Genomic DNA, 24,566 nt, shown 5'->3' on the forward strand with positions numbered 1-24,566 from the left:
ATTCATCAGAATCCAGTTACCTCTGTCATGCTTCCACCTGTCACCAGAGGGTGGCAGAGACTGTCCTAGAGACATTAACAACACTAAGGTCTGTCCAATTTAGTCTTTATGATTTCCCTGTTAAAAGAGGTGTGTTTTCTGTTGTCCTTTGCAGAAGCTTCAATTGCTTTCTGTGTACGCTTGTTTCCTGAGTGAGTTTTGGATACTTTTTTCAGGTGTACTGTGTAGCTACCATTTCTAAGTAAAGTATTATGTTCATCCTTAACCACTGATTCCTCGTCTGGTCTCTTCTCTGCACCTGGGTCCAACCTTACCATGTCACAGCAAGCTTCTTCCCAAACATCGACCCAGCAGAGATAACCCAGATCAAGAATGATGTAACCCACCAAGGAGCACTGCTGGGGCGGCAGCCAGAACAACTCTCCCAAATATCAGAGACCCTCCGGGCACTTACGGACTCAAATCAAACTTTATTTGTCACATGCGCCGAATACAATAAGTGTAGACCTTGAAATGCTTGCTTTCAAGCCATTAACCAACAGTGCAGTTCAGGAAGAGTTAAGAATATTTACCAAATAAACTCAAGTTAAAAAGTAACACAATAACAATAACGAGGCTATATACAGGGGATACCGGTACCGAGTCAATGTGCGGGGGGTACAGGTTATTCAAGGTCATTTGTACATGTAGGTAGGGTTGAACCACAGTCCAACCTCAACCCAGGAGGAGCCAATGTCCAAGTCTCATTGCCCAGTGCTACAGGTGTCCCCGTATTTCCTCCAGGGAACTTGCACCGGAAACCCAAGATCCCAACCCCGAGTGGTATGACAGCCACCTGGGAGGATTCAAGGGGTTCCTCACTCAGTGTTCTCTGTTCCACCTCATTCCACACCGATCGGGCCATGATCACGCTACATCATCTCTCTACTCTCGGGCAAGGCCCTGGCGTGGGCAACGGCAGTGTGGGAACAGCAGCCACTATCCTGCAGCTCCATATTAGCCTTCATTGTCGAGCTGTCATGAGTCTTTGACCAACGAGTCAGCGGACGAGAAGCCAACTGTTCAACATCCAGCAAGGGGCCAGACCTGTGGCTGACTTTGCCATTGAATTCCACAGCTTCTCCGCCAAGAATGGGTGGAATACGGAGGCCGTGGTCACCGCTTTCCACCAGGGCTTCTCTAACTCCATCAATGATGAACTGGACCCTTGGGAACTGGGAGAGGACCTTGAGTCCCTGATAACGCTGGAAATCAAGATTGACTCCGAGAACACGTGAGACAGCGCCTTTTTGACACCACCCCAGTATCCCAGTTTCCTGAGCACCCCAAGCCCCCTGAACACAGCATTCAGGAGCCCATGCAGCTGGGACGTACCTCCCTGAGCCGACAGGTGCATGACAGGCGCATGCACGAAGGCTGCTGCCTCTACTGAACCACTCAGACCCTTCGTTTTTTTTCTTCTAGTTTTCTGCTCCTGAGAACCTCCTTATCCTAGGGTACCCCTGGCTAGTGCTACATAACCCACTATTCTCCTGTTCCACGGGACACCTCCCAGGATGGGGTAAGGACTGCCAGACTAAATGTCTAAGACCCCCACCAAGAGCCTCACCGTGTCCTCCTGCATCCATTGAAGACCAAGACTTCTCAGCTCTCCCTGCCGAATACTTCGACCTCCGGGAGGCCTTCAGTAAGAGGCAAGCCACCCCCATCGTCCATACGACTGTGCCATAGAACTCCTATCCAGCTCCACCCCTCCCCGGAGCCGTTTGTACTCCCTCTCAGCCCCTGAAGCAGCGGTCATGGACAATTACATCCGGGAGTCACTGGAGGCAGGTTTCATTCGCCCCTCTACATCCCCAGCTGATGCAGGCTTCTTCTTCATGGGTGAGAAGGATGGAGGCCTACATCCTTGCATCGATTACAGATGGCTGAACCGGATTATGATCAAGAATCCTTATCCCCTACCCTTGATGTCCGTCGCCTTGGAGTTGACCCAAGGGGCCCAATTCTTCACCAAACTGGCCCTCCGCAATGCTTACAATCTGGTGAGAATCAGGGAGGGAGACGAGTGGAAAACTACCTTTAACACCCCTAGTGGTCACTATGAGTATTTAGTCATGCCCTTCGGATTATTGAGCTCACCGGCAGTCTTTCACACTCTTAGGGATATGTTGAATCGTTTTGTCTTAGTTTACCTCGAGACATCCTGATTTTCTCCAAAACCCTTCCAGAAACAAATACTGCACGTCTGCCAAGTCCTGAGATGCCTCCTGCAGAGCCAACTATATGTCAAGATAGAGAAGTGTGAGTTCCAAGTTTTCCAAGTTTCGTCCCTGGGTCACATTATCTCTACCTCAGGTATCCAAGTAGGCCCCGTAAAGGTTGAAGCAGTCACCGACTGGCCCCGTCCCACTTCACTCAAGCAGGTCCAGCAGTTCCTCGGGTTTGCCAATTTTTACAGGCATTTTATGCGCAACTTTGGTGAGGTGGCAGCACCTCTTAGGGTCCAAACCTGCAAGTCCCAGACCCATTTTTGCTGGACTCCCGAGGCTGACAGGGCATTCATGGAGCTCAAGGGACGTTTCACCTCGTTGACCCATCCTCGTTCATCCTGATCCTACTCATCCCTTTGTGGTGGAGGTGAACGCCTCGGACACTGGAGAAGGGGCGTGCTTTTACAGCGGAATGAGGAGAACAAGAAACTGCATCCATGCGCCTTTCTCTCCAAATTGTTCTTGCCAGCGGAACACAACTATGATGTAGGCAACCGGGAGTGGCAGTTCAGTGGGCTCTTGAGGGGTGGGACATCTCATCCTTTCCTGATCTTGACGGACCATAAGAACTTGGTCTCCGTTCAAGAAGCCAAGAGGTTGAACACTCGACAAGCTAGGTGGGCTCTATTTTCAAAAGGTTCGATTTCACACTAGCCTATCACCCGGGATCCATGAATCAGAAAGCAGATGCCCTGTCCCGCCAACACGATGTCTCTAACGAGGAGAGGGAATCCGAGACCATCATCCCCGGCTCCCGCATTCTGACAAGCTCAGACCTGAGAACCTGACCCCGGCAGTGGACCCACTAACAGACTTTACGTTCTACGATCAGCCCGCTCCCAAGTATTACAATGGGGACACCCCTCTAAATTAACTGGGCATCCTGGGGTCTATCGGATACTGGGGTGGAAATTCTGGTGGCCCTACATGATTGAGGATGTGGGATCCTTTTTTTGCGGCCTGTTCCCTTTATGCCCATAGCAAGTCCTCAAGACAGCAACCGGCTGGGTTGCTCCAACCTCTGGCCATCCCCAGCCGGCCCTGGTCCCACCTGTCCGTAGACTTTATCACAGGGTTACCACCATTCCAAGGGCTTACCACTATCCTGGCGGTCGTTGAACGGTTCTCCAAGGCAGCCCATTTCATTAACTTACCCAAGTTACCCTCAGCGAAGGAGACTGCTAATCTCATGATTACCCATGTCTTTTAACTACACGGACTTCCCCAGGACATTGTCTTGGATCTTGGGCCTCATTTCGTCACACGGTATTGGAAAGCCTTCAGCTCCCTGTTGGGGGCCTCGGTGAGTCTCTCCTCAGGATTCCACCCACAGCAGAATGGACAAACATAGCGGGCCAACCAGGAGCTGAAGATGTTCCTCTACTCTTTCGTCTCCACCCAGGCCAGAAACTGGAGCAAGTTCCTCATCTGGGCGGAGTATGCTCACAGCACACTGCCGAAATCGTCCACTGGACTATCGCAGTTTGAGTGTCAGTTTGGGTTCTTTATCCTTAACCACTGATTCCTCGTCTGGTCTCTTCTCTGCACCTGGGTCCAAGCTTACCACGTCACAACCTCTCCAGTCTCATGGTATGGATGAGGAGACATTGTCAAGAGAGCCTCTGGTGTACCTAAATGGTTTTTCTAGGCCTGGGTTGTACATCATTGAAATATCTCTCTGGTGAATTGCTGTTCTTCCTTCTTTAATCCACACCTTTACAGGATGTAATTTTCCCATATTGGCAGTCAATGGTTGAACCTTTTCTTATTGAAGACTTCAATTTACACTTTGCATACAATCTATATGACTCTCTCCTAGAGAGACAATCTTGGAATACCAATATCTACATTGCTTAACATTTTTATATAATTTCTGGCAGATTAATCAGCTAATAGACTTTCAGTTTATTTGTAGAACCATCTTAAATAATTGAATCCGCTAACCATAGAACATGAAGGTGGACCTTAACAGGTTGTTATCTTCACTGAAGGGGTGACATTGTAAGAAATGTCCTTTCTGGTAGAATTGCTGCAGAGCAGTATCATCCCCTTCTACTGTAGAGTAGAACGGGATGATACAAGCTTCCATAAGGTTTCTCTCAGCATTCTGAACTATCTGAGGCTCAAGAAACTCACACAGCCATGGAATGTGCACAGAGGACAAAGAAAAGTGGAGACTTCATTTCACAGTGTATGGATTCCCCTGATTTACCTTACACACGCACACACACACACAATGGAAGAGATACAGCTCAATCATTGGCTCCTTTGAGGGGAGGCTCCTTGTCTCCTCCATTAATTTTCTCCAGCAGTAGATCTAATCCCAGTCTTGTAAAGTCTCTGCAACATTGCAGCCGCTGAATGGCTGTATCCATGACTGAAAAACTGCCTCATGTTCTGACTGCTTTCAAACCTCACTAATGCGATTGAGATTCAATCTTTTCTTTCATTTTCTCTAACGCTCTGTCTAACTGGGTCTGGAGCAGGACCAAAGGAGTTCTACTGATGCAGGCAGCACAGCGCCTTTACCTGGCTGTCACTGTTCAGACTCCATCATGCAGGGGATGAGTTTAAAAAGAAAATCACAAACCTTTCTTCAGCCACTCTAATGTGCTAGTGACAGTGTAACACCGTGAACTGTCTCTTATAATACAGTTGAGGAAATACAAGTCAAACTTCATGTTTGTCTAACTTCCTATATCCCATACCTCTGTCAATTCCAGGGTATGATAATGATGTATTACAATGAGTAAGTACATACACAACAGACGTCAGGTTGTCATGAAATATGATTTGATATTTGTGAACTATGTGAACTGTGGTTTTTATGGAATTGACAGTGTAACATTATCCTTATAGACAGGAAATGGGCATTATAGTAGGATCAAGTGGAATTATTGATTTTGCTTTGAATTTTCAGTCTTTCGCAGGGCCTATTCTACAGTTAAGCATTCCTCGGTGTCACTGTCTCTGTTGTCCAGCTGGAATGCAATCCTGCCCACAAAGGTGTGATCTGTTTGAAAACAAGTATGCCAAGATAACTCATGTTTTTATCTATTTTAAAATATAAACATTCAAAGCTACACACTCTAAAGTGTCTGTTGGCTGACTTAAACCAATTATTAGTATCCTAGCAACAGCAGTCAATATGTTTCTTAGCAACACCATTTGGATATGCATAAATTATATTTAATTCAAAACAGGTTGATCTAAACAAGCATTTTTTTAATTTGAACTTTTATTTAACCTTTTTAACTAGGCAAGTCAGTTAAGAACAAATTCTTACCCACTAGGAACAGTGGGTTATCTGCCTTGTGATTGGTAGAGATGCGTTGTAAGCCATACTAAAAAACCTGTTTAGCATGGGTAGGGTTAGGGTTAGGGTTATGGGCATCTTGTTTTCCGTTCCATCTGAGAAATCCCTGCACATCCACTGTCCCATCAGCCCAGCCAGCCAATCCATTAATTTCATCTCCACTGCAAAAAGGCATCAAGACATTATTTATCCTTGCTTCTAGCCTAACATATGGTATGCAACAACAGGGTTTGTACAAATGTTGCTGTCTGTCTCTCGACGTTTGCAACATTGTTTCAATATTGAAATTTGATCTCCACTGTGCTATTGAGAGTTAACGTGTCAGGACCAGGCAGACGTATTTTCTCAGCCAGTCGAAGTCATGAATCGGCATCATTTTTTATGGATGTATACAAAGAAAGAAATGTAAATAAAAAAGCAGGTCAAACCAAATGAAATGCAGCTAGTTTGCTGTCTTACCAGCTACAGTTTTTTAAAAGTTTTTTTACACCTTTATTAGGCAAGTCAGTTAAGAACAAATTCTTATTTACAATGACGGCCTCAGAACAGTGGTTCAGTGTTCAGGGGCAGAATGACAGGTTTTTACCTTGTCAGCTCAGGGATTCAAATAAGCAACCTTTCGGTTACTGGCCCAATGCTCTAACCACTAGGCTACCCGCCGCCCCAAGGTGAATGAAGTGATTGTTAACCTTAGTAGGCTTAAAGGCTTTTTAATGTAATTGGTAACCCCTTGTAGAAAAGCAATTATACACAAAAAGGGCATGCTAAACAACTTTTTTAGCACAGCTGTGCTGATCTACGGTAGTCCGCTCCACTTCGTACCTATGACTGCAGCACATTCGTGGTAAAAAAGTAGTTTAGCACGCCCTCTTGTGTATAATTGCTTTATAATAAAGTATTTGAGGAAGCAAAGGCTCACACATTATCAATAAGGAATCATCAGGCACCGTCATCTTAGAAGTCATAAAGATAAGAGGTTACTGTATGTCTAGATTTTTCATAATCTTATAGGAGCCTACTCTGAGAGGGATAGAAGTGGCAGATATCACTCAACTCAATTCAGGTATCTCTCTGTCTCACACTGCATTCAACCCTCATTATGTCTCGTTTTCTGACTGCTGAAAGCCTTTATCACACAATGCCTCTGTCTGAGACCCTTCCTGTGTGTGTCTGTCCCTGGAGGTAGACCCTGTTAAGGAAGAGATCATAGTCCTCTTTATCATCAGGCCCTTCAGCTCACACACACAGAGCAGCAATTAGACCTCTATCACTCGTCTTCTGTAATCAGCCCACAGCAGCCAGGCTTGATGTTATCTATTAATGCTTTCTCTCTCCCTGTGTAATGACCAGTGGAGGCTGCTGAGGGGAGGACGGCTCATAATAATTTCTGGAACAGAGCAAATGGAATGGCGTTAAACACAAGGAAACCATGTGTCTGATGTTTTTGATACCATTCCACTTATTCCGCTCCAGCCACTACCATGAGCCCATCCTCCCGAAATATGGTGCCACCAACCTCCTGTGGTAATGACCTACAGTGATATGATCTGTGGCTTAAAGGGCTTTGCACTACCCGCTTTGGATAAAAGCTTCTGCTAAATGGCATATATTATTATATTATTATTATATTATATTATATCATTAGGTGCTACTATATTTGATATTTAACAAGCCCATTAGTTAACGAAACACCTTTTCTGGTTTTCCCACCACTGAATTGTCACTCATATTACAGGTACATCTGAGACAAGATATACCTTATCCAGTCGCCATTTGATATGGATGGCTCTGAATTGAATGACAGATTTAGGGAAATGAGCTCTATTCACATGCATTTCGAGGTTGTGGCTATTTCTCTGGGCCAGCCATTTGATAATCAGTTTTCCAAATTCATGTACTTTTCCTCAACCCCTCTACTAGAGCTGGGAATCCTCTAACTTGTCAATGATGCAGGGCTTTGAACCCACATCCTTTTAACGGGCTGCACTCTGCGCACACACCCTATCCTGGCGACCTCAGCGTAATAGAATATGGACCTGTGAGCCAACACTGTAGTATTCACCCTGCCTGTGTTACTATCACACTACTAATAGACCTCTCTGTCTGTCTCCCCTGGAGGACCGTTCAGCGGGCAGACCATTAGTGCAGTACACAAGGCCAACTGCAGGCTTCATGTATCATATGTTGCTCTACTTGTGTGTCATATGCACATAAACCATGACTGATCTGAAGCTAATTTGTATACTAAGATCAATCAAATAGTCTCTGTTTGTGCAAACAATCTTAAAGGGCAATTACACCACTTTTCAACCTCATTTTCATTATCTCCAGCACTATGACCAGTAATATATTTTCAATCCATTGCATAAACCATTACTTCTTGCTGATACTGTCCCTAAATTACACCCTGTACTTGTAAACAACATTGTATCACTGTTTTGATGTTTTTTAATGAAAATACTGCCATGCTTGATTGCTGTATGGTCTACTATATTAATTCTCTAAGTATTACTTTGGTGCAGACTGCAGTATAGTCCTGTATAGAATCCATCATCTCCTCTCTGCAGAGGAAGGGTCAGAGGCAGGGTCAGAGCCAGGGTCAGAGCCAGAGCCAGAGCCAGTGTCAGAGACAGAGACAGGGTCAGAGGTAGTGTCAGAGCCAGTGTCAGAGCCAGTGTCAGAGACAGAGACAGGGTCAGAGGCAGAGACTGGGTCAGAGCCAGTGTCAGAGACAGAGACAGGGTCAGAGGCAGTGTCAGAGCCAGTGTCAGAGACAGTGTCAGAGACAGAGACAGGGTCAGAGGCAGAGACTGGGTCAGAGCCAGTGTCAGAGACAGGGTCAGAGCCATATCTAGTGTCAGAGCCAGTATCAGAGACAGGGTCAGAGCCAATGTCAGAGACAGGGTCAGAGCCAGTGTCAGAGACCGGGTCAGAGACAGGGTCAGAGCCAGTGTCAGAGACAGGGTCAGAGACAGGGTCAGAGACAGTGTCAGAGACAGGATCAGAGCCAGAGACAGGACAGGGTCAGAGCCAGTGTCAGAGACAGGGTCAGAGACAGGGTCAGACAGGGTCAGAGCCAGTGTCAGAGACAGGGTCAGAGACAGGGTCAGAGACAGGGTCAGAGACAGTGTCAGAGACAGGATCAGAGCCAGAGACAGGACAGCGTTGGACAGACCTCAGCGTGGGAGCCTCTTGTTTTAGTTTCTGCCTGTAGGCAGGGATCAACAAAATGGAGTCGTGGTCAGCTTTTCCGAAAGGGGGGCGGGGCAGGGCCTTATATGCATCGCGGAAGTTAGAGTAACAATGATCCAAGGTTTTACCACCCCTGGTTGCGCAATCGATATGCTGATAAAATTTAGGGAGTCTTGTTTTCAGATTAGCTTTGTTAAAATCCCCAGCTACAATGAATGCAGCCTCCGGATAAATGGTTTCCAGTTTGCAAAGAGTCAAATAAAGTTCGTTCAGAGCCATCGATGTGTCTGCTTGGGGGGGGATATATACGGCTGTGATTATAATCGAAGAGAATTCTCTTGGAAGATAATGCGGTCTACATTTGATTGTGAGGAATTCTAAATCAGGTGAACAGAAGGATTTGAGTTCCTGTATGTTTCTTTCATCACACCATGTCTCGTTAGTCATGAGGCATACGCCCCCGCCACTCTTCTTACCAGAAAGATGTTTGTTTCTGTCGGCGCGATGCGTGGAGAAACCCGTTGGCTGCACCGCATCGGATAGCGTCTTCCCAGTAAGCCATGTTTCCGTGAAGCAGAGAACGTTGCAGTCTCTGATGTCCCTCTGGAATGCTACCCTACCCTTGTTGTCAAGAGACTGGACATTGGCAAGAAGAATGCTGGGGAGTGGTGCGCGATGTGCCCTTGTCCGGAGTCTGACCAGAAGACCGCTACGTTTCCCTCTTTTTCGGAGTCATTTTTTTGGGTCGCTGCATGCGATCCATTCCGTTGTCCTGTTTGTAAGGCAGAACACAGGATCCGCGTCGCGGAAAACATATTCTTGGTCGTACTGATGGTGAGTTGACGCTGATCTTATATTCAGTAGTTCTTCTCGACTGTATGTAATGAAACCTAAGATGACCTGGGGTACTAATGTAAGAAATAACACGTAAAAAAAACTAAAAAACTGCATAGTTTCAGTGTCTAGGAAGACAGGGTCAGAGCCAGTGTCAGGCGGCCATCTCTGTCGGCGCCAAGTTTTAGAGCCAGTGTCAGTGTCAGAGACAGATCCAGAGCCAGTGTCATAGCCAGTGTCAGAGCCAGTGTCAGAGACAGATCCAGAGCCAGTGTCAGAGACAGGGTCAGAGCCAGAGCCAGTTTCAGAGACAGAGCTAGAGCCAGTGTCAGAGTCAGTGTCAGAGACAGGGTCAGAGCCAGTGTCAGAGACAGGGTCAGAGCCAGTGTCAGAGTCAGTGTCAGAGACAGGGTCAGAGCCAGTGTCAGAGCCAGTGTCAGAGCCAGAATCAGAGACAGGGTCAGAGCCAGAGCCAGAGTCAGTGTCAGAGACAGGGTCAGAGCCAGTGTCAGAGCCAGTGTCAGAGCCAGTGTCAGAGACAGGGTCAGAGCCAGTGTCAGAGACAGGGTCAGAGCCAGAGCCAGAGTCAGTGTCAGAGCCAGTGTCAGAGCCAGTGTCAGAGCCAGTGTCAGAGACAGGGTCAGAGCCAGTGTCAGAGACAGATCCAGAGCCAGTGTCAGAGACAGGGTCAGAGCCAGTGTCAGAGCCAGTGTCAGAGCCAGTGTCAGAGACAGGGTCAGAGACAGTGTCAGAGACAGGGTCAGAGCCAGTGTCAGAGCCAGTGTCAGAGCCAGTGTCAGAGACAGGGTCAGAGCCAGAGCCAGTGTCAGAGACAGATCCAGAGCCAGTGTCAGAGACAGGGTCAGAGACAGTGTCAGAGACAGGGTCAGAGCCAGTGTCAGAGCCAGTCAGAGCCAGTGTCAGAGACAGGGTCAGAGCAAGAGCCAGTGTCAGAGACAGGGTCAGAGCCAGTGTCAGAGACAGGGTCAGAGCCAGAGCCAGTGTCAGAGACAGGGTCAGAGCCAGTGTCAGAGACAGGGTCAGAGCCAGAGCCAGTGTCAGAGACAGGGTCAGAGCCAGAGCCAGTGTCATAGCCAGTGTCAGAGACAGGGTCAGAGCCAGTGTCAGAGACAGATCCAGAGCCAGTGTCAGAGACAGGGTCAGAGCCAGTGTCAGAGCCAGTGTCAGAGACAGGGTCAGAGACAGTGTCAGAGACAGGGTCAGAGACAGTGTCAGAGACAGGGTCAGAGCCAGTGTCAGAGCCAGTGTCAGAGCCAGTGTCAGAGACAGGGTCAGAGCCAGAGCCAGTGTCAGAGACAGGGTCAGAGCCAGAGCCAGTTTCAGAGACAGAGCTAGAGCCAGTGTCAGAGCCAGTGTCAGAGACAGGGTCAGAGCCAGAGCCAGTGTCAGAGACGGGGTCAGAGCCAGAGCCAGTGTCAGAGCCAGTGTCAGAGACAGGGTCAGAGACAGGGTCAGAGCCAGTGTCAGAGCCAGTGTCAGAGCCAGGGTCAGAGCCAGAGCCAGTGTCAGAGCCAGAGCCAGTGTCAGAGACAGGGTCAGAGCCAGAGCCAGTGTCATAGCCAGTGTCAGAGACAGGGTCAGAGCCAGTGTCAGAGACAGGGTCAGAGCCAGTGTCAGAGACAGGGTCAGAGCCAGAGCCAGTGTCAGAGACAGGGTCAGAGACAGGGTCAGAGCCAGTGTCAGAGACAGGGTCAGAGCCAGTGTCAGAGACAGGGTCAGAGCCAGAGCCAGTGTCAGAGACAGGGTCAGAGCCAGAGCCAGTGTCAGAGACAGGGTCAGAGCCAGTGTCAGAGACAGGGTCAGAGCCAGTGTCAGAGACAGGGTCAGAGCCAGAGCCAGTGTCAGAGACAGGATCAGAGCCAGAGCCAGTGTCAGAGCCAGAGCCAGTGTCAGAGACAGGGTCAGAGCCAGTGTCAGAGACAGGGTCAGAGCCAGAGCCAGTGTCAGAGACAGGGTCAGAGCCAGAGCCAGTGTCATAGCCAGTGTCAGAGACAGGGTCAGAGCCAGTGTCAGAGACAGGGTCAGAGCCAGAGCCAGAGCCAGTGTCAGAGACAGGGTCAGAGCCAGAGCCAGTGTCATAGCCAGTGTCAGAGACAGGGTCAGAGCCAGAACCAGTGTCAGAGCCAGTATCAGAGACAGGGTCAGAGGCAGGGTCAGAGGCTGGGTCAGAGGCAGAGGAAGGGTCAGAGACAGGGTCAGAGCCAGAGCCAAAGCCAGTGTCAGAGACAGGGTCAGAGGCAGAGACTGGGTCAGAGACTGGACAGAGGCAGAGACAGGGGCAGAGATAGATGATGGTGAAGGAATGACCACACTCTTAAACCTCCTCCTTCCTGCTGTCACACTATAACCAGAACTCTACAACCTCGTGAAACAAAATGTGATGCTGATGAAACATGGCCACGGCACCAACCCCAGATTCCATTCTGTCTGCATCTTTACTCTACCAGCTCAGCAATGTCCATAGTGTGCAATTTGAGAACAAAGTTATAACTCTTCTAAAGTATCAGACAGCCTCTTCGTAGATTCTCTAGTCACACAGTAGGCTATATTTCATATTATCAAGCAATGATGAGACTTGGATTAATGTTCATTCTTTGGTATGCAATCACCAGAAATGCCAATACAAAGTCATAGAAAAGTCTCAGCACATTATCTCATTTGTTCTTATCAGACCAGTATGCAAATTGTTTCTGAACCTACAGCTGACATTGGCTGAGATAATGGGATTCGATATTCACTTTCTATTTTATTGGCCTGATTACGGTTTTCTGTGATGATTAATTATAAGGCTGATGTAACAAAGTGTTCTAATTATCTTAGAAATCTCATTGTGTGTCTGCTTACAAGAGCTGACAATTAAGTTTATCCAAAAGAACATAAAGCTTGTTTGACAGCACAAACCATTTCCCCACAATGGCAAAGCAGGAAGAATATTGTCTATTTCAACCAGTGAAATTAAACTGACTATAGATGAGCACTGCCAAGGCTGCATCCTAGCTGACTACTGTCTATATTTAATTTTTTCACTTAAGCTTAGAGAAAGTGCCTGTCTTCAACCTTGGGTGGGGAAATGTTGTTCTAAAAGCACTCTGCAGGAAGGAAGCTTTCAGAGGCAGTGAAAGACATGCAGAGAGGGACTTATTTGATGTGTTCAGATGGGCAGAAGGGTGCTAAGGCTTCTCTCATCCTCTATCTCCTCCCCCCTACGCCTCTATCTATCTCTCCTCTCGCCAGGTGTATGAACGAGGGACCAATGTGGAGCAATTTGTTACCCGCTTCCTGTTGAAGGAATCAGCCAATCAGATCCATTCTCTGCTGAACTCGGTGGAGAGTGCTGTGGATGCTATTGACGAGCAGCACTGTAGTCAGTCAGGGTGAGTTGTGGAGTGAGGAGGACACCACTGCTGTGTCACGTCATTATGTCTGTGAAATTTAGCCTGGAAGTACCCCAAATGAAAATCACTCAGGTTCCTAGCAATGTGCCTTCTCTGTCTGCTTTGATCCACCCTCATCCTCTCTCTCGTTCATCTCTCATCCCTCTCTGGGGCAGCCGGTAGCCTAGTGGTTAGAGCATTGGGTAATCTAAAGGTTGCAGGATTGAATCCCCGATCTGATAAGGTAAACATTTGTCATTCTGCCTCTGAGTAAGGCAGTTAACCCACTGTTCCCCAGGTGCTGAAAGACATGGATGTTGATTATGGCAGCTCCCCGCACCTTTCTGATTCAGAGGGTTAAATGTGGAAGATGCATTCAGTTGTACAACTGACTAGGTATCTCCCTTTGTTTGTCTGTCTTTCACTCCCTCTGTTTAGGTACCCTACTAAGGTCAGTCAACAGGTTCCAGAGAAATGTTATGAGAACCCAGTGCCTGACTACCCTCCTAACAACAAAGTCAGTGCTGCCAAGGATGCTGCCCCAAGGAACATCAACACTGCTACAGGTGAGGCCTCTATGCCTGTGTCACACAAAACATACTGTGTCACACAAAACATACTGTACACTGGCATAGGCCTACAGTAGTCCCTGTAGTCTCTCACTAAATAAGTTTTGTATGGATTGGAGTCAATTATCCAGCCCCTTCTACAATCTGCTGATTAATTTAAGTGATGTACTTTACCTTCTGTCTCCATCTCTCTCCCCTAAGAACACCAAACACCCTCTCTCTCCCCTTAAAACACAAACCGTTTAAGCAGAATGTAGACATGTGTCACCTGAACCAAATGCAATATAAAAAAATACAATTCTGAATGAAGTCTGACATACATTTGTCATTTGCATTTGTGATTAGCTGGGAGACAAGCCTGGTAGAATTAATCAAGCAAAATGGAAATGGAAAAAGCACTGTTCTCTTCAGGCAGAGTGTTTTATTTCCCATTTTCTACGTTCTCAATCAATCATCTATAGGAACATGGAGATGTGACTAGCGGCTCCAGCTCTCCCACAGAGAGGATGAGGGAGGGAGGGAGGGAGGGAGGGAGGGAGGGAGGGAGGGAGGGAGGGAGGGAGGGAGGGAGGGGGAGGGAGGGAGGGAGGGAGGGAGGGAGGGAGGGAGGGAGGGAGGGAGGGAGGGAGGGAGGGAGGGCTGTAACAATGACACAGATATGCAGATCAAAAAGTCAAATACATTATACTCTGCATGCAGCCATCACTTCAGTTAGAGTTGGTTCTGCAGTGAGCTGCTGTAAAGCAGCACATGTAGGCCTATGGGTTTGAGTAGCAATATCAGTCTACCAAAACCAGTGTGCATATGCCAGACACCCTCATTTGTAGATTCCTTCATTCATTCAGAACCACAATGACATTTCAGCTGTTTGATGCTTCTGTCTCAAAGATAATTCTGGAATATATCAATTTAAAGCAGCTTGCATAACGTACAGCATTCAGAGCAATTACAGAATAAACCACGAGTGCACAATCAGTATGCATCATGCATGCAGTAGATAAGCATTATGTATTGTGGTGTACAATGGTTTGGGAGTAGACCAAGTGCTGAAAACTAACTTTTCAATGGGGATAAATAATCCCTTTTCCACTGAATCCATTCCTCATTTCAATTAGAGAGTGGTTCCACTGAAAAGCAGAGTTAGAGCTTCTGGCTATGGCCTCACAAATGACTTCCAGTCCAAACTGCTCTCATTTATTAACAGGCTTTATAGAATTACATTCGAATAACATGGAAACCATAGAAACTGTCTATAGAAAGGGGCAATTTTGAGTCCATTACTTAAAGCCTGACACCAGTTAAACATTTCCCACAGACACTCATAAACCTGACAGTTTGGGCAATAAAAGCCAGTATTACAGCTGTCAGCGGCTGAAAATAGGGCCTTGATTGGGGCCAGCTTGGTCTGGCCTGTCATTTATTTTAACAGGAAGAAAATATTGATCAATACTGCCCTGTGCCCCCTCCCCCTCTCTCTGTCTCTCACTCTTAGACTCACTCATTCTTTCCTGACTTTCCCTCACACTTTTATCAAATATATTCATAAATATGAATATATTTATTTCCTACAGTTGTTCCTGCTATATTGCAATATCCCTCTTTTTTATAATGGCAGACTAAACATTCTTGTTGCAGAATCTGTCTGTGCTCTCTCTTCATTGATCAGGGAATACCTTGCCAGTGAATGTTCTAAATTTAAACATTCATGCTGATCAGATTTGTGGAACTGCCTCCTTGCAGGACTATGTGACACTATGGGAGAAATGTTGTTTTTAAATGAGCCATTGTTCATTGTTCAATGTTACCTGAGGCAAGCCACACTCCTCCATGTATTTTGACAAGGGTGTACTTGTGCTTGTGTGTGTGAGTGTGCAGGCACCAGTGTGTGGAATGAAAATGTTCCTGCGAACATCTGTGACTGCCATATGTTGGACAGTATGCTAAGGCAGCTGCACATGGAGATAGCTGCCTCTTGTTAGCATGGCCAGTCGGGAATAATGACTGCTCTCCTGTGTATGACAGAGAGCATGCTCAAACAGCATGGACATCCATTCAGCCCCAACTGACCAAATGTGCCTGCTATGTGCATGCTTCAAATGTCTCTATGGTTATGACTGGTAGGTTCCAAAATTTCACAGCCCCTCTAAGCTCTGTGCTTCTGTTCTCATCAACACAGGGGGAAGTGTCATCCTCTAATTGGCTTGGCACCTTGAGAGGTGATGATTTTAAAGAGCAGAAAGCCCTTTTCCACCATTAATTGGTTATGTCGCATCACATAGAGGGGAGAAGAATGGAAGGATTAATATTATTGGCCTTCCTATTCATTTCTGCCTCACTGAGGCCTCTTAACACAGGGCCTCTCAGTGTGTTTCATTCTATTGTCATTGTCGTCCTGGCTGGACCTTTACTGCACACACTATTATCCAGGGTGACTCACAAAGGCAAAGCTAATCGCGAGAGCCAAGTACGTTAGGATAGAATGTGTTATTGCTTTCTACACAGAGCTGAAAAGCAATAAAGGCCTCTTCTCTGCTGAGGCACAAGCTATATATTTCAATGTCAAACCTTGAATAGTCATGATTTGTCCTGATTAACACATTTTATTCCCTATTTATCAGACCTGGTTGGAACTCTTTAATTGCCTCAAATATTCTCTGGAGGAAAAGATCTGTACCATAAAATGTGTTGAATGCTGAGAATGTGTTGGCTTCAGGTGTTGAATGCTGGGAGTGTGTTGACTCTATTCTATCAGGGGTGGTGGAGGTAAGGAAAGAGACGCTGGAGGCACAGATCAACCGACTAGCTGAGCTAATTGGACGCCTTGAGAACAAGGTAAGAACACCCATCCTGCTCAAAAAAAGTATTGTAATAAAATACAAAAATGACACTAAACAAAAATATAAATGCAACATATAAAGTGTTGGTCCCATGTTTCATGAGCTGAAATTAAAGATCCCAGAAATGTTCCATTCGCATAAAAAGCTTATTTCTATCAAATTGTGTGCACAATTTTGTTTACATCCCTGTTAGTGAGCATTTCTCCTTTGCCATGATAATCCATCCACCTGACAGGTGTGGATTATCAAGAAGCTGATTAAACAGCATGGTCATTCCACAGGTGCACCTTGTGCTGGGAACAATAACAGGCCACTCTAAAATGTGTAGTTTTGTCACACAACACAATGACAATAATATTGCAAGTTTTGCGGGAGCATACAATTGAAATGCTGACTGCAGGAATGTCCACCAGAGCTGTTGCCAGAGAATGTAATATTCATTTCTCTACCATACATCATTTGAGAAAATTTGACAGTACGTCCAACAGGCCTCACAGCCACAGACCATGTGTAACCACGCCAGCCCAGGACCTCCACAACGCTGCTTCTTCACCTTCGGGATCGTCTGTGACAGCCAGACAGACAGCTGATGAAACTGTGGGTATGCACAACCAAATCATTTCTGCACAAACTGTCAGAAACCATCTCAGGGAAGCTCATCTGTGTGCTCATCATCCGCACAAGGGTCTTGACATGACTGCAGTTTGGCATCGTAACCGACAGTGGGCAAATGCTCACCTTCATTGGCCACTGTCACGATGAATCCCGGTTTCAACTGTATCGGGCAGGTGGCAGACAGCGTGTATGCACAGAGATACTGTGACAAGATCCTGAGGCCCATTGTCGTGCCATTCACCTGCCGCCATCACCTCATGTTTCAGCATGGTAATGCACGGCCCCATGTCGCAAGGATCTGTACACAATTCCTGGAAACTGAAAATGTCCCATATCTTCTATGGCCTGCACACTCAACAGACATGTCAGAAATGGATGACTATAAACTTGAAATCACTGATTATCATGACAATTTAGCCCACCCCAGTCATAGACAGTTCTCTCTACGACAAGCGGTACCGGAGTGCCAAGTCTAGGACAAAAAGGCTTCTCAACAGTTTTTGCCCCCAAGCCAGAAGACTCCTGAACAGGTAATCAAATGGATACCCGGGCTATCTACATTGTGTTCCTCCCCCAACCCCGCTTTTACGCTGCTGCTACTCTCTGTTCATCATATATGCATAGTCACTTTAACTATACATTCATGTACATACTACCTCAATCAGCCTGACTAACCGGTGTCTGTATGTAGCCTCGCTACTTTTAAAGCCTCGCTACTGTATATAGCCTGTCTTTTTACTGTTGTTTTATTTCTTTACTTACCTATTGTTCACCTAACACCTTTTTTGCACTATTGGTTAGAGCCTGTAAGTAAGCATTTCACTGTAAGCTCTACACCTGTTGTATTCGGCGCACGTGACAAATAAACTTTGATTTGATTTGACTGATTGAAACTCCTGGACAGCTGTTGTGAGTAGCCTAATGTCATTCCATTGGCTATTGTCCATTTTACTTTGACCTGTCCTGTTTATTGGATGTGGTGTGTTTGTCAACATGTTAATTCATAATTCACATTGAAGCACATTTGTATTTGATAGGATGCCATTTAGGCTATTTCATCAGAAACACTCATGATGTAAAAAAAAGTGTCTCATGAAGTTATCATAAATTTGGTCGTCCTGTAGGCTACAGAAAAGGCCACAGAGGCTATATAGTATTTCTACTGTATAGGCTGCTACATGAGTTATGTTAGATGACTTTGACTGGGCGTTGGTGGAGCACTGCAGCTCTGCGTCTCTCCAACAGTACCATGGAGATGTGCGCTGGGCATGGACAAGATAAATGTTTCGCGCCCCTGCCTTTGGCAAAGTGGACACTGCTTATCATGGGGCAGCATCACCACTCACCTTAATAGCCCATATGCCACTGGGTGAATAATGTTTTCATTGTTTTGGGCAGAATTATGTGAGGTGATATGTGTTGTTGGAGGTGCATCTTGGTCAATTTAGCTTGTTAAATGCTACCCTCGTCAATCTGCTGCCCTAAGAGGCTGCCTAATCATGCCTAATGGGCGGGCCGTCCCTGATAGAACCAATCTCTAGCACATCCCATGGTGGCTCGTTAGCGCATCTCCAACAACACATCCAATCTGTGTTGCACCTCCCAGGCAGGGCTAAACTTTAAAACATCTCTAGCACTGGTGCTCCCTACTTGACACACTGCTGGCTTAACCCAGCCGCACCAATGTTTCAGTGTCCACTGTACAGCTGGTGACCGTGTCAGCGTGCATGTGCCCATCCCGCCACAAGGAGTCGCTATAGCGCGATGGGACAATCCCTCCTCTAACCCGGACGACGCTGGGACAATTGTGTGCTGCCTCATGGGTCTCCCAGTCACACCCAGCTGTGACACAGCCCGGGATCAAACCCAGGTCTGTAGTGACGCCTCAAGCACCGCCACGCAGTGCCTTAGAACGCTGCTCCACTCGGGAGGCCCAGTGCTCCCTACTTTAAAAAGCTTGCACAACATCACATTTTGGAGTGCCAGAACAAATGTTAAATTTTGGTCCTTACTGAAGACTTCTGTGTTTTGATTCTCCCTGTTGTTTTTGCACCCACCCAGGTCCCAGTTTTTTAGCCCTCACGACAAATTAAATAAAATCCTATTTATTGGTCACATACACATATTTAGCAGATCAGGGTTGGAGAGTAACGGATTATGTAAGGGATTACAAAAAATTGTAATCCATTACATTACCAGCAAAACCAATGATTGTAATCAGATTACAGATACTTTTGAAAAACTAGATGATTACTTCGACTATTACTTTTAAATTCAGAAAGGATGTTTGTGGAAAAAAAATCTTTGACACTTCTCTGTTTTCTCAATGACATTCAAATCAGCATTGAAAAAAGGAAAAAGGCACAAATTTAAGTTTGTTCCACCTGAGCAAGTCTGACCAGAAGTCAGAGACCACTATGATGACACATCAAATGTGTTTGATGGATCGCGGGAAAATAGCAGGAATAGGCTTTTGTAGGCTACAGTCCAAGCTATGTCTTCCAATGGTGCAACTGCTGTCGGCATCCAAAGATTATCCAATTTGAATAAACGCATGGAGGTAAGGATGACAGCAGTGGTATCGTCTACGGCGATACGGATATCACTTATTATGGATATCTCCATAACTCATTAATGTGAATCACACTGCTGCTCTCTCATTTAGCTATTTACGCCTTTACGTATTGTGGTTGTTGTTCACAAATCTAAATGTGTATTTGAACACAATAATGGTTGAATTCAAGAAGTTTAAGTTGCCTGTCAATCATTGTTTTTGAAACCAGTGGACAGCCAGTGAAAATGCGCTCTTGCAACAGCTGCATAGTGCAGATCCCAGCCTATGGAATGAAAGTGGGGCTTTTATTGCTCAATCTAATTCATGTTGAATTATTATTATTTTTTTAAGTGTGCGAGTTTGAGCATGAGCATGGCCTGTGGACAATTGCTCAAACTCGCAGTTTTGACAGACTTAAAGGGGCAATCTGTAGTTGCTACATCCATTTTTGGACTTCTAAATTATATATATATATATTCTTCAAGAATCAATGGATATATATATATAAATATATATATTATCATCATCCTTGAAGAATATAACTTATAAATGCCTCATGAGCTAAGTTCAACTGTTACACTCCATGAGAACCAAAAATATAAGCTTGTTTTCCCCCAATGTTTGTAAACATTGTACATTTGATAGCCTATAGCATAGTTAAAACAATCATTTTGATATAATGGATGGTCCATCCTTGCATCCATAGCTCTGTCTATCTATCTGAGCGTGGTTACATTTCTCCAGGCCTCAGCATTTACCAAAACAGAAGCGGGGCGTCCATTTTGTTATTGTTTCATCTGTGGATTTGCCCTTTAAACAGCTGTATATTACCAAGATATCAAAGTGTCATCAACAAACAGGTGAACAAGAGACCAATAGCAAATGCAGCATATGACATTCATTTTTACATGGAAATAGCACTTTTCAGTAGCACTCAAAGCATGCCATTCCATGAGCGCAGCATTTATTTTTCACCTCGAATCAATGAGCCCAATCAGTCCTCCAAGACAAAAAAATCATAAACAACAGAGTTGTTCTGGCTAATAAGTCCTTAGATTTGGGGTTATGCTCAGGCAAAACAATATTATTGAAGATCAAGGGGTATAACATTTATTGGAAGGACTGGAATTCTCATAGACTTTGGTTTTTAATGTAAATATAAATGTAATTGTATTATTACAGTACCAGTCAAAAGTTTGGACACACCTACTCATTCCATTACATTATATAATAATAATGAAGACATCAAAACTATGAAATAACACATATGGAATCATTTGTAACCACAAAAGTGTTAAACAAATCAAAACATTTTATATTTGAGATTCTTCAAAGTGGCCCCCCTTTGCCTTGATGACAGATTTGCACCCTCTTGGCATTCTCTCAACCAGCTTCATGGAATGCATTTCAATTAACAGTTGTTAAAAAAAAATGTGTGGAATTTTTTTCCTTCTTAATGAGTTTGAGCCAATCAGTTGTGTTGTGACAAGGTAGCGGTGGTATATAGAAGATAGCCCTATTCACCCAACTTATTGTGGGAAGCTTGAGGAAGGCTACCCGAAACGTTTGACCCAAGTTAAACAATTTAAAGGTAATGCTACCAAATAAAAAATCAAATCAAATGTATTTGTCACATACACATGGTTAGCAGATGTTAATGCGAGTGTAGCGAAATGCTTGTGCTTCTAGTTCCGACAATGCAGTAATAACCAACGAGTAATCTAACCTAACAATTCCAAAACTACTACCTTAAACACACAAGTGTAAAGGGATAAAGAATATGTACATAAAGATATATGAATGAGTGATGGTACAGAACGGCATAGGCAAGATGCAGTAGATGGTATCGAGTACAGTATATACATATGAGATGAGTAATGTAGGGTATGTAAACAAAGTGCCATAGTTTAAAGTGACTAGTGATACATGTATTACATAAAGATGCAGTAGATGATATAGAGTACAGTATATACATATGATATGAGTAATGTAGGGTTTGTAAACATTATATTAACTAGCATTGTTTAAAGTGGCTAGTGATATATTTTACATCAATTTCCATCCATTCCCATTATTAAAGTGGTTGGAGTTTAGTCGGTGTGTTGGCAGCAGCCACTCAATGTTAGTGGTGGCTGTTTAACAGTCTGATGGCCTTTTCCCATCTATGTGGATAGGGGGGTGCTCCCTCTGCTGGTTCCTGAAGTCCACAATCATCTCCTTAGTTTTGTTGACGTTGAGTGTGAGGTTATTTTCCTGACACCACACTCCGAGGGCCCTCACCTCCTCCCTGTAGGCCTTCTCGTCGTTGTTGGTAATCAAGCCTACCACTGTAGTGTTGTCCGCAAACTTGATGATTGAGTTGGAGGCGTGCATGGCCACACAGTCGTGGGTGAACAGGGAGTACAGGAGAGGGCTCAGAACGCACCCTTGTGGGGCCCCAGTGTTGAGGATCAACGGGGTGGAGATGTTGTTACCTACCCTCACCACCTGGGGGTGGCCCGTCAGGAGGTCCAGTACCCAGTTGCACAGGGCGGGGTCGAGACCCAGGGTCTCAAGCTTGATGACAAGTTTGGAGGGTACTATGGTGTTAAATGCTGAGCTGTAGTCGATGAACAGCATTCTCACATAGGTATTCCTCTTGTCCAGATGGGTTAGGGCAGTGTGCAGTGTGGTTGAGATTGCATCGCCTGTGGACCTATTTGGGCGGTAAGCAAATTGGAGTGGGTCTAGGGTGTCAGGTAGGGTGGAGGTGATATGATCCTTGACTAGTCTCTCAAAGCACTTCATGATGACGGAAGTGAGTGCTATGGGGTGGTAGTCATTTAGCTCAGTTGCCTTAGCTTTCTTGGGAACAGGAACAATGGTGGTCCTCTTGAAGCATGTGGGAACAGCAGACTGGGATAAGGATTGATTGAATATGTCCGTAAAAACACCAGCCAGCTGGTCTGAGTATGCTCTGAGGACGCGGCTGGGGATGCCGTCTGGGCCTGCAGCCTTGCGAGGGTTAACACGTTTAAATGTTTTACTCACGTAGGCTGCAGTGAAGGAGAGTCCGCATGTTTTGGTTGCTGGCAAAAAAGTTATTTAGTCTGCCTGGGAGAAAGACATCCTGGTCCGTGACGGGGCTGGTTTTCTTTTTGTAATCCGTGATTGACTGTAGACCCTGCCACATACCTCTTGTGTCTGAGCCGTTGAATTGCGACTCTACTGTGTGTCTATACTGACGCTTAGCTTGTTTGATTGCCTTGCGGAGGGAATAGCTACACTGTTGTATTCGGTCATGTTTCCGGTCACCTTGCCCTGGTTAAAAGCAGTGGTTCGCGCTTTCAGTTTCACGCGAATGCTGCCATCAATCCACGGTTTCTGGTTTGGGAATGTTTTAATCGTTGCTATGGGAACGACATCTTCAAAGCACTTTCTAATGAACTCGCTCACCGAATCAGCGTATTCGTCAATGTTGTTGTTGGACGCAGTGCGGAACATGTCCCAGTCCACGTGATGGAAGCAGTCTTGGAGTGTGGAATCAGATTGGTCGGACCAGCGTTGAACAGACCTGAGTGCTGGAGCTTCTTGTTTTAGCTTCTGTCTGTAGGCAGGGAGCAACAAAATGGAGTCGTGGTCAGCTTTTCCGAAAGGAGGGCGGGGGAGGGCCTTATATGCGTCGCGGAAGTTAGAATAGCAATGATCCAAGGTTTTACCAGCCCTGGTTGCGCAATCGATATGCTGATACAATTTAGGGAGTCTTGTTTTCAGATTAGCCTTGTTAAAATCCCCAGCTACAATGAATGCAGCCTCAGGATATGTGGTTTCCAGTTTACATAGAGTCAAATAAAGTTTGTTCAGAGCCATTGATGTGTCTGCTTGGGGGGGGAATATATGGCTGTGATTATAATCAAAGATAATTCCCTTGGTAGATAATGCGGTCAACATTTGATTGTGAGGAATTCTAAATCAGGTGAACAGAAGGACTTGAGTTCCTGTATGTTGTTGTGACCACACCACGTCTCGTTAATCATAAGGCATACGCCCCCGCCCCTCTTCTTACCAGAAAGATGTTTGTTTCTGTCCGCGCGATGAGTGAAGAAACCAGCTGGCTGCACCGATTCCGTTTGCGTCTCTCGAGTGAGCCATGTTTCCGTGAAGCAAAGAATGTTACAGTCTCTGATGTCTCTCTGGAATGCTACCCTTGCTCGGATTTCATCAACCTTGTTGTCAAGAGACTGGACATTGGTGACAAGTATGCTAGCGAGTGGTGCGTGATGTGCCCATCTCCGGAGCCTGACCAGAAGACCGCTTCGTTTCCCTCTTTTACGACGTGTTTGTTTTGGGTCGCAGGCTGGGATCCATTCCGTTGTCCTGTGTGAAAAGCAGAACACAGGATCCACTTCGGGAAAGTCATATTCCTGGTCGTACTGATGGTGAGTTGACGTTGCTCTTATATTCAGTAGTTCTTCCCGACTGTATGTAATGAAACCTAAGATTACCAGGGGTACCAATGTAAGAAATAACACGTAAAAAAAACTGCATAGTTTCCTAGGAAAGCGAAGCGAGGCAGCCATCTCTGTCGGCGTATACATACACTATTTGAGTGTATGTAAAATTCCACTGGGAATTTGATGAAAGAAATAAAAGCTGAAATAAATCATTCTCTCTACTATTATTCTGGCATTTCACATTCTTAAAATAAAGTGGTGATCCTAACTGACCTAAAACAGGGAATTTTTACTCAGATTAAATCTCAGGAATTGTGAAAAACTGAGTTTAAATGTATTTGGCTAAAGTGTATGTAAACATCCGACCTTTACTGTAAATATTAGGACAAGCAATGTCGGATTGTCATTGACTAAAATACAGTAGGAATAGAAAACAGTACATACCAATGAAATTAGTAAAGCAGTTTGTAAACATTATTAAAGTGACTAGTGTTCCATTATTAAAGTGACCAGTGATTTCATGTCTATGTATATAGGGCAGCAGCCCT

The 24,566-nt window shown here is 45.5% G+C and overlaps 1 protein-coding gene across 2 annotated transcripts in view; it reads left to right on the forward strand.

Annotated features, from left to right (window-relative positions):
- Nucleotides 1–24,566, forward strand: part of LOC124037007 (N-terminal EF-hand calcium-binding protein 2-like) — a 178,083-nt gene that overhangs the window by 109,513 nt on the left and 44,004 nt on the right. For both annotated transcript variants that reach the window (XM_046351628.1, XM_046351636.1), the window contains exons 6-8: nucleotides 12,871–13,010; nucleotides 13,449–13,576; nucleotides 16,332–16,411. In XM_046351628.1, coding sequence (XP_046207584.1) covers nucleotides 12,871–13,010; nucleotides 13,449–13,576; nucleotides 16,332–16,411 — 348 coding nt within the window. The remainder of the gene's footprint in view (nucleotides 1–12,870; nucleotides 13,011–13,448; nucleotides 13,577–16,331; nucleotides 16,412–24,566) is intronic.

Source organism: Oncorhynchus gorbuscha, linkage group LG01, assembly GCF_021184085.1.
Source record: "Oncorhynchus gorbuscha isolate QuinsamMale2020 ecotype Even-year linkage group LG01, OgorEven_v1.0, whole genome shotgun sequence".
NCBI classification, from domain to species: domain Eukaryota; kingdom Metazoa; phylum Chordata; class Actinopteri; order Salmoniformes; family Salmonidae; genus Oncorhynchus; species Oncorhynchus gorbuscha.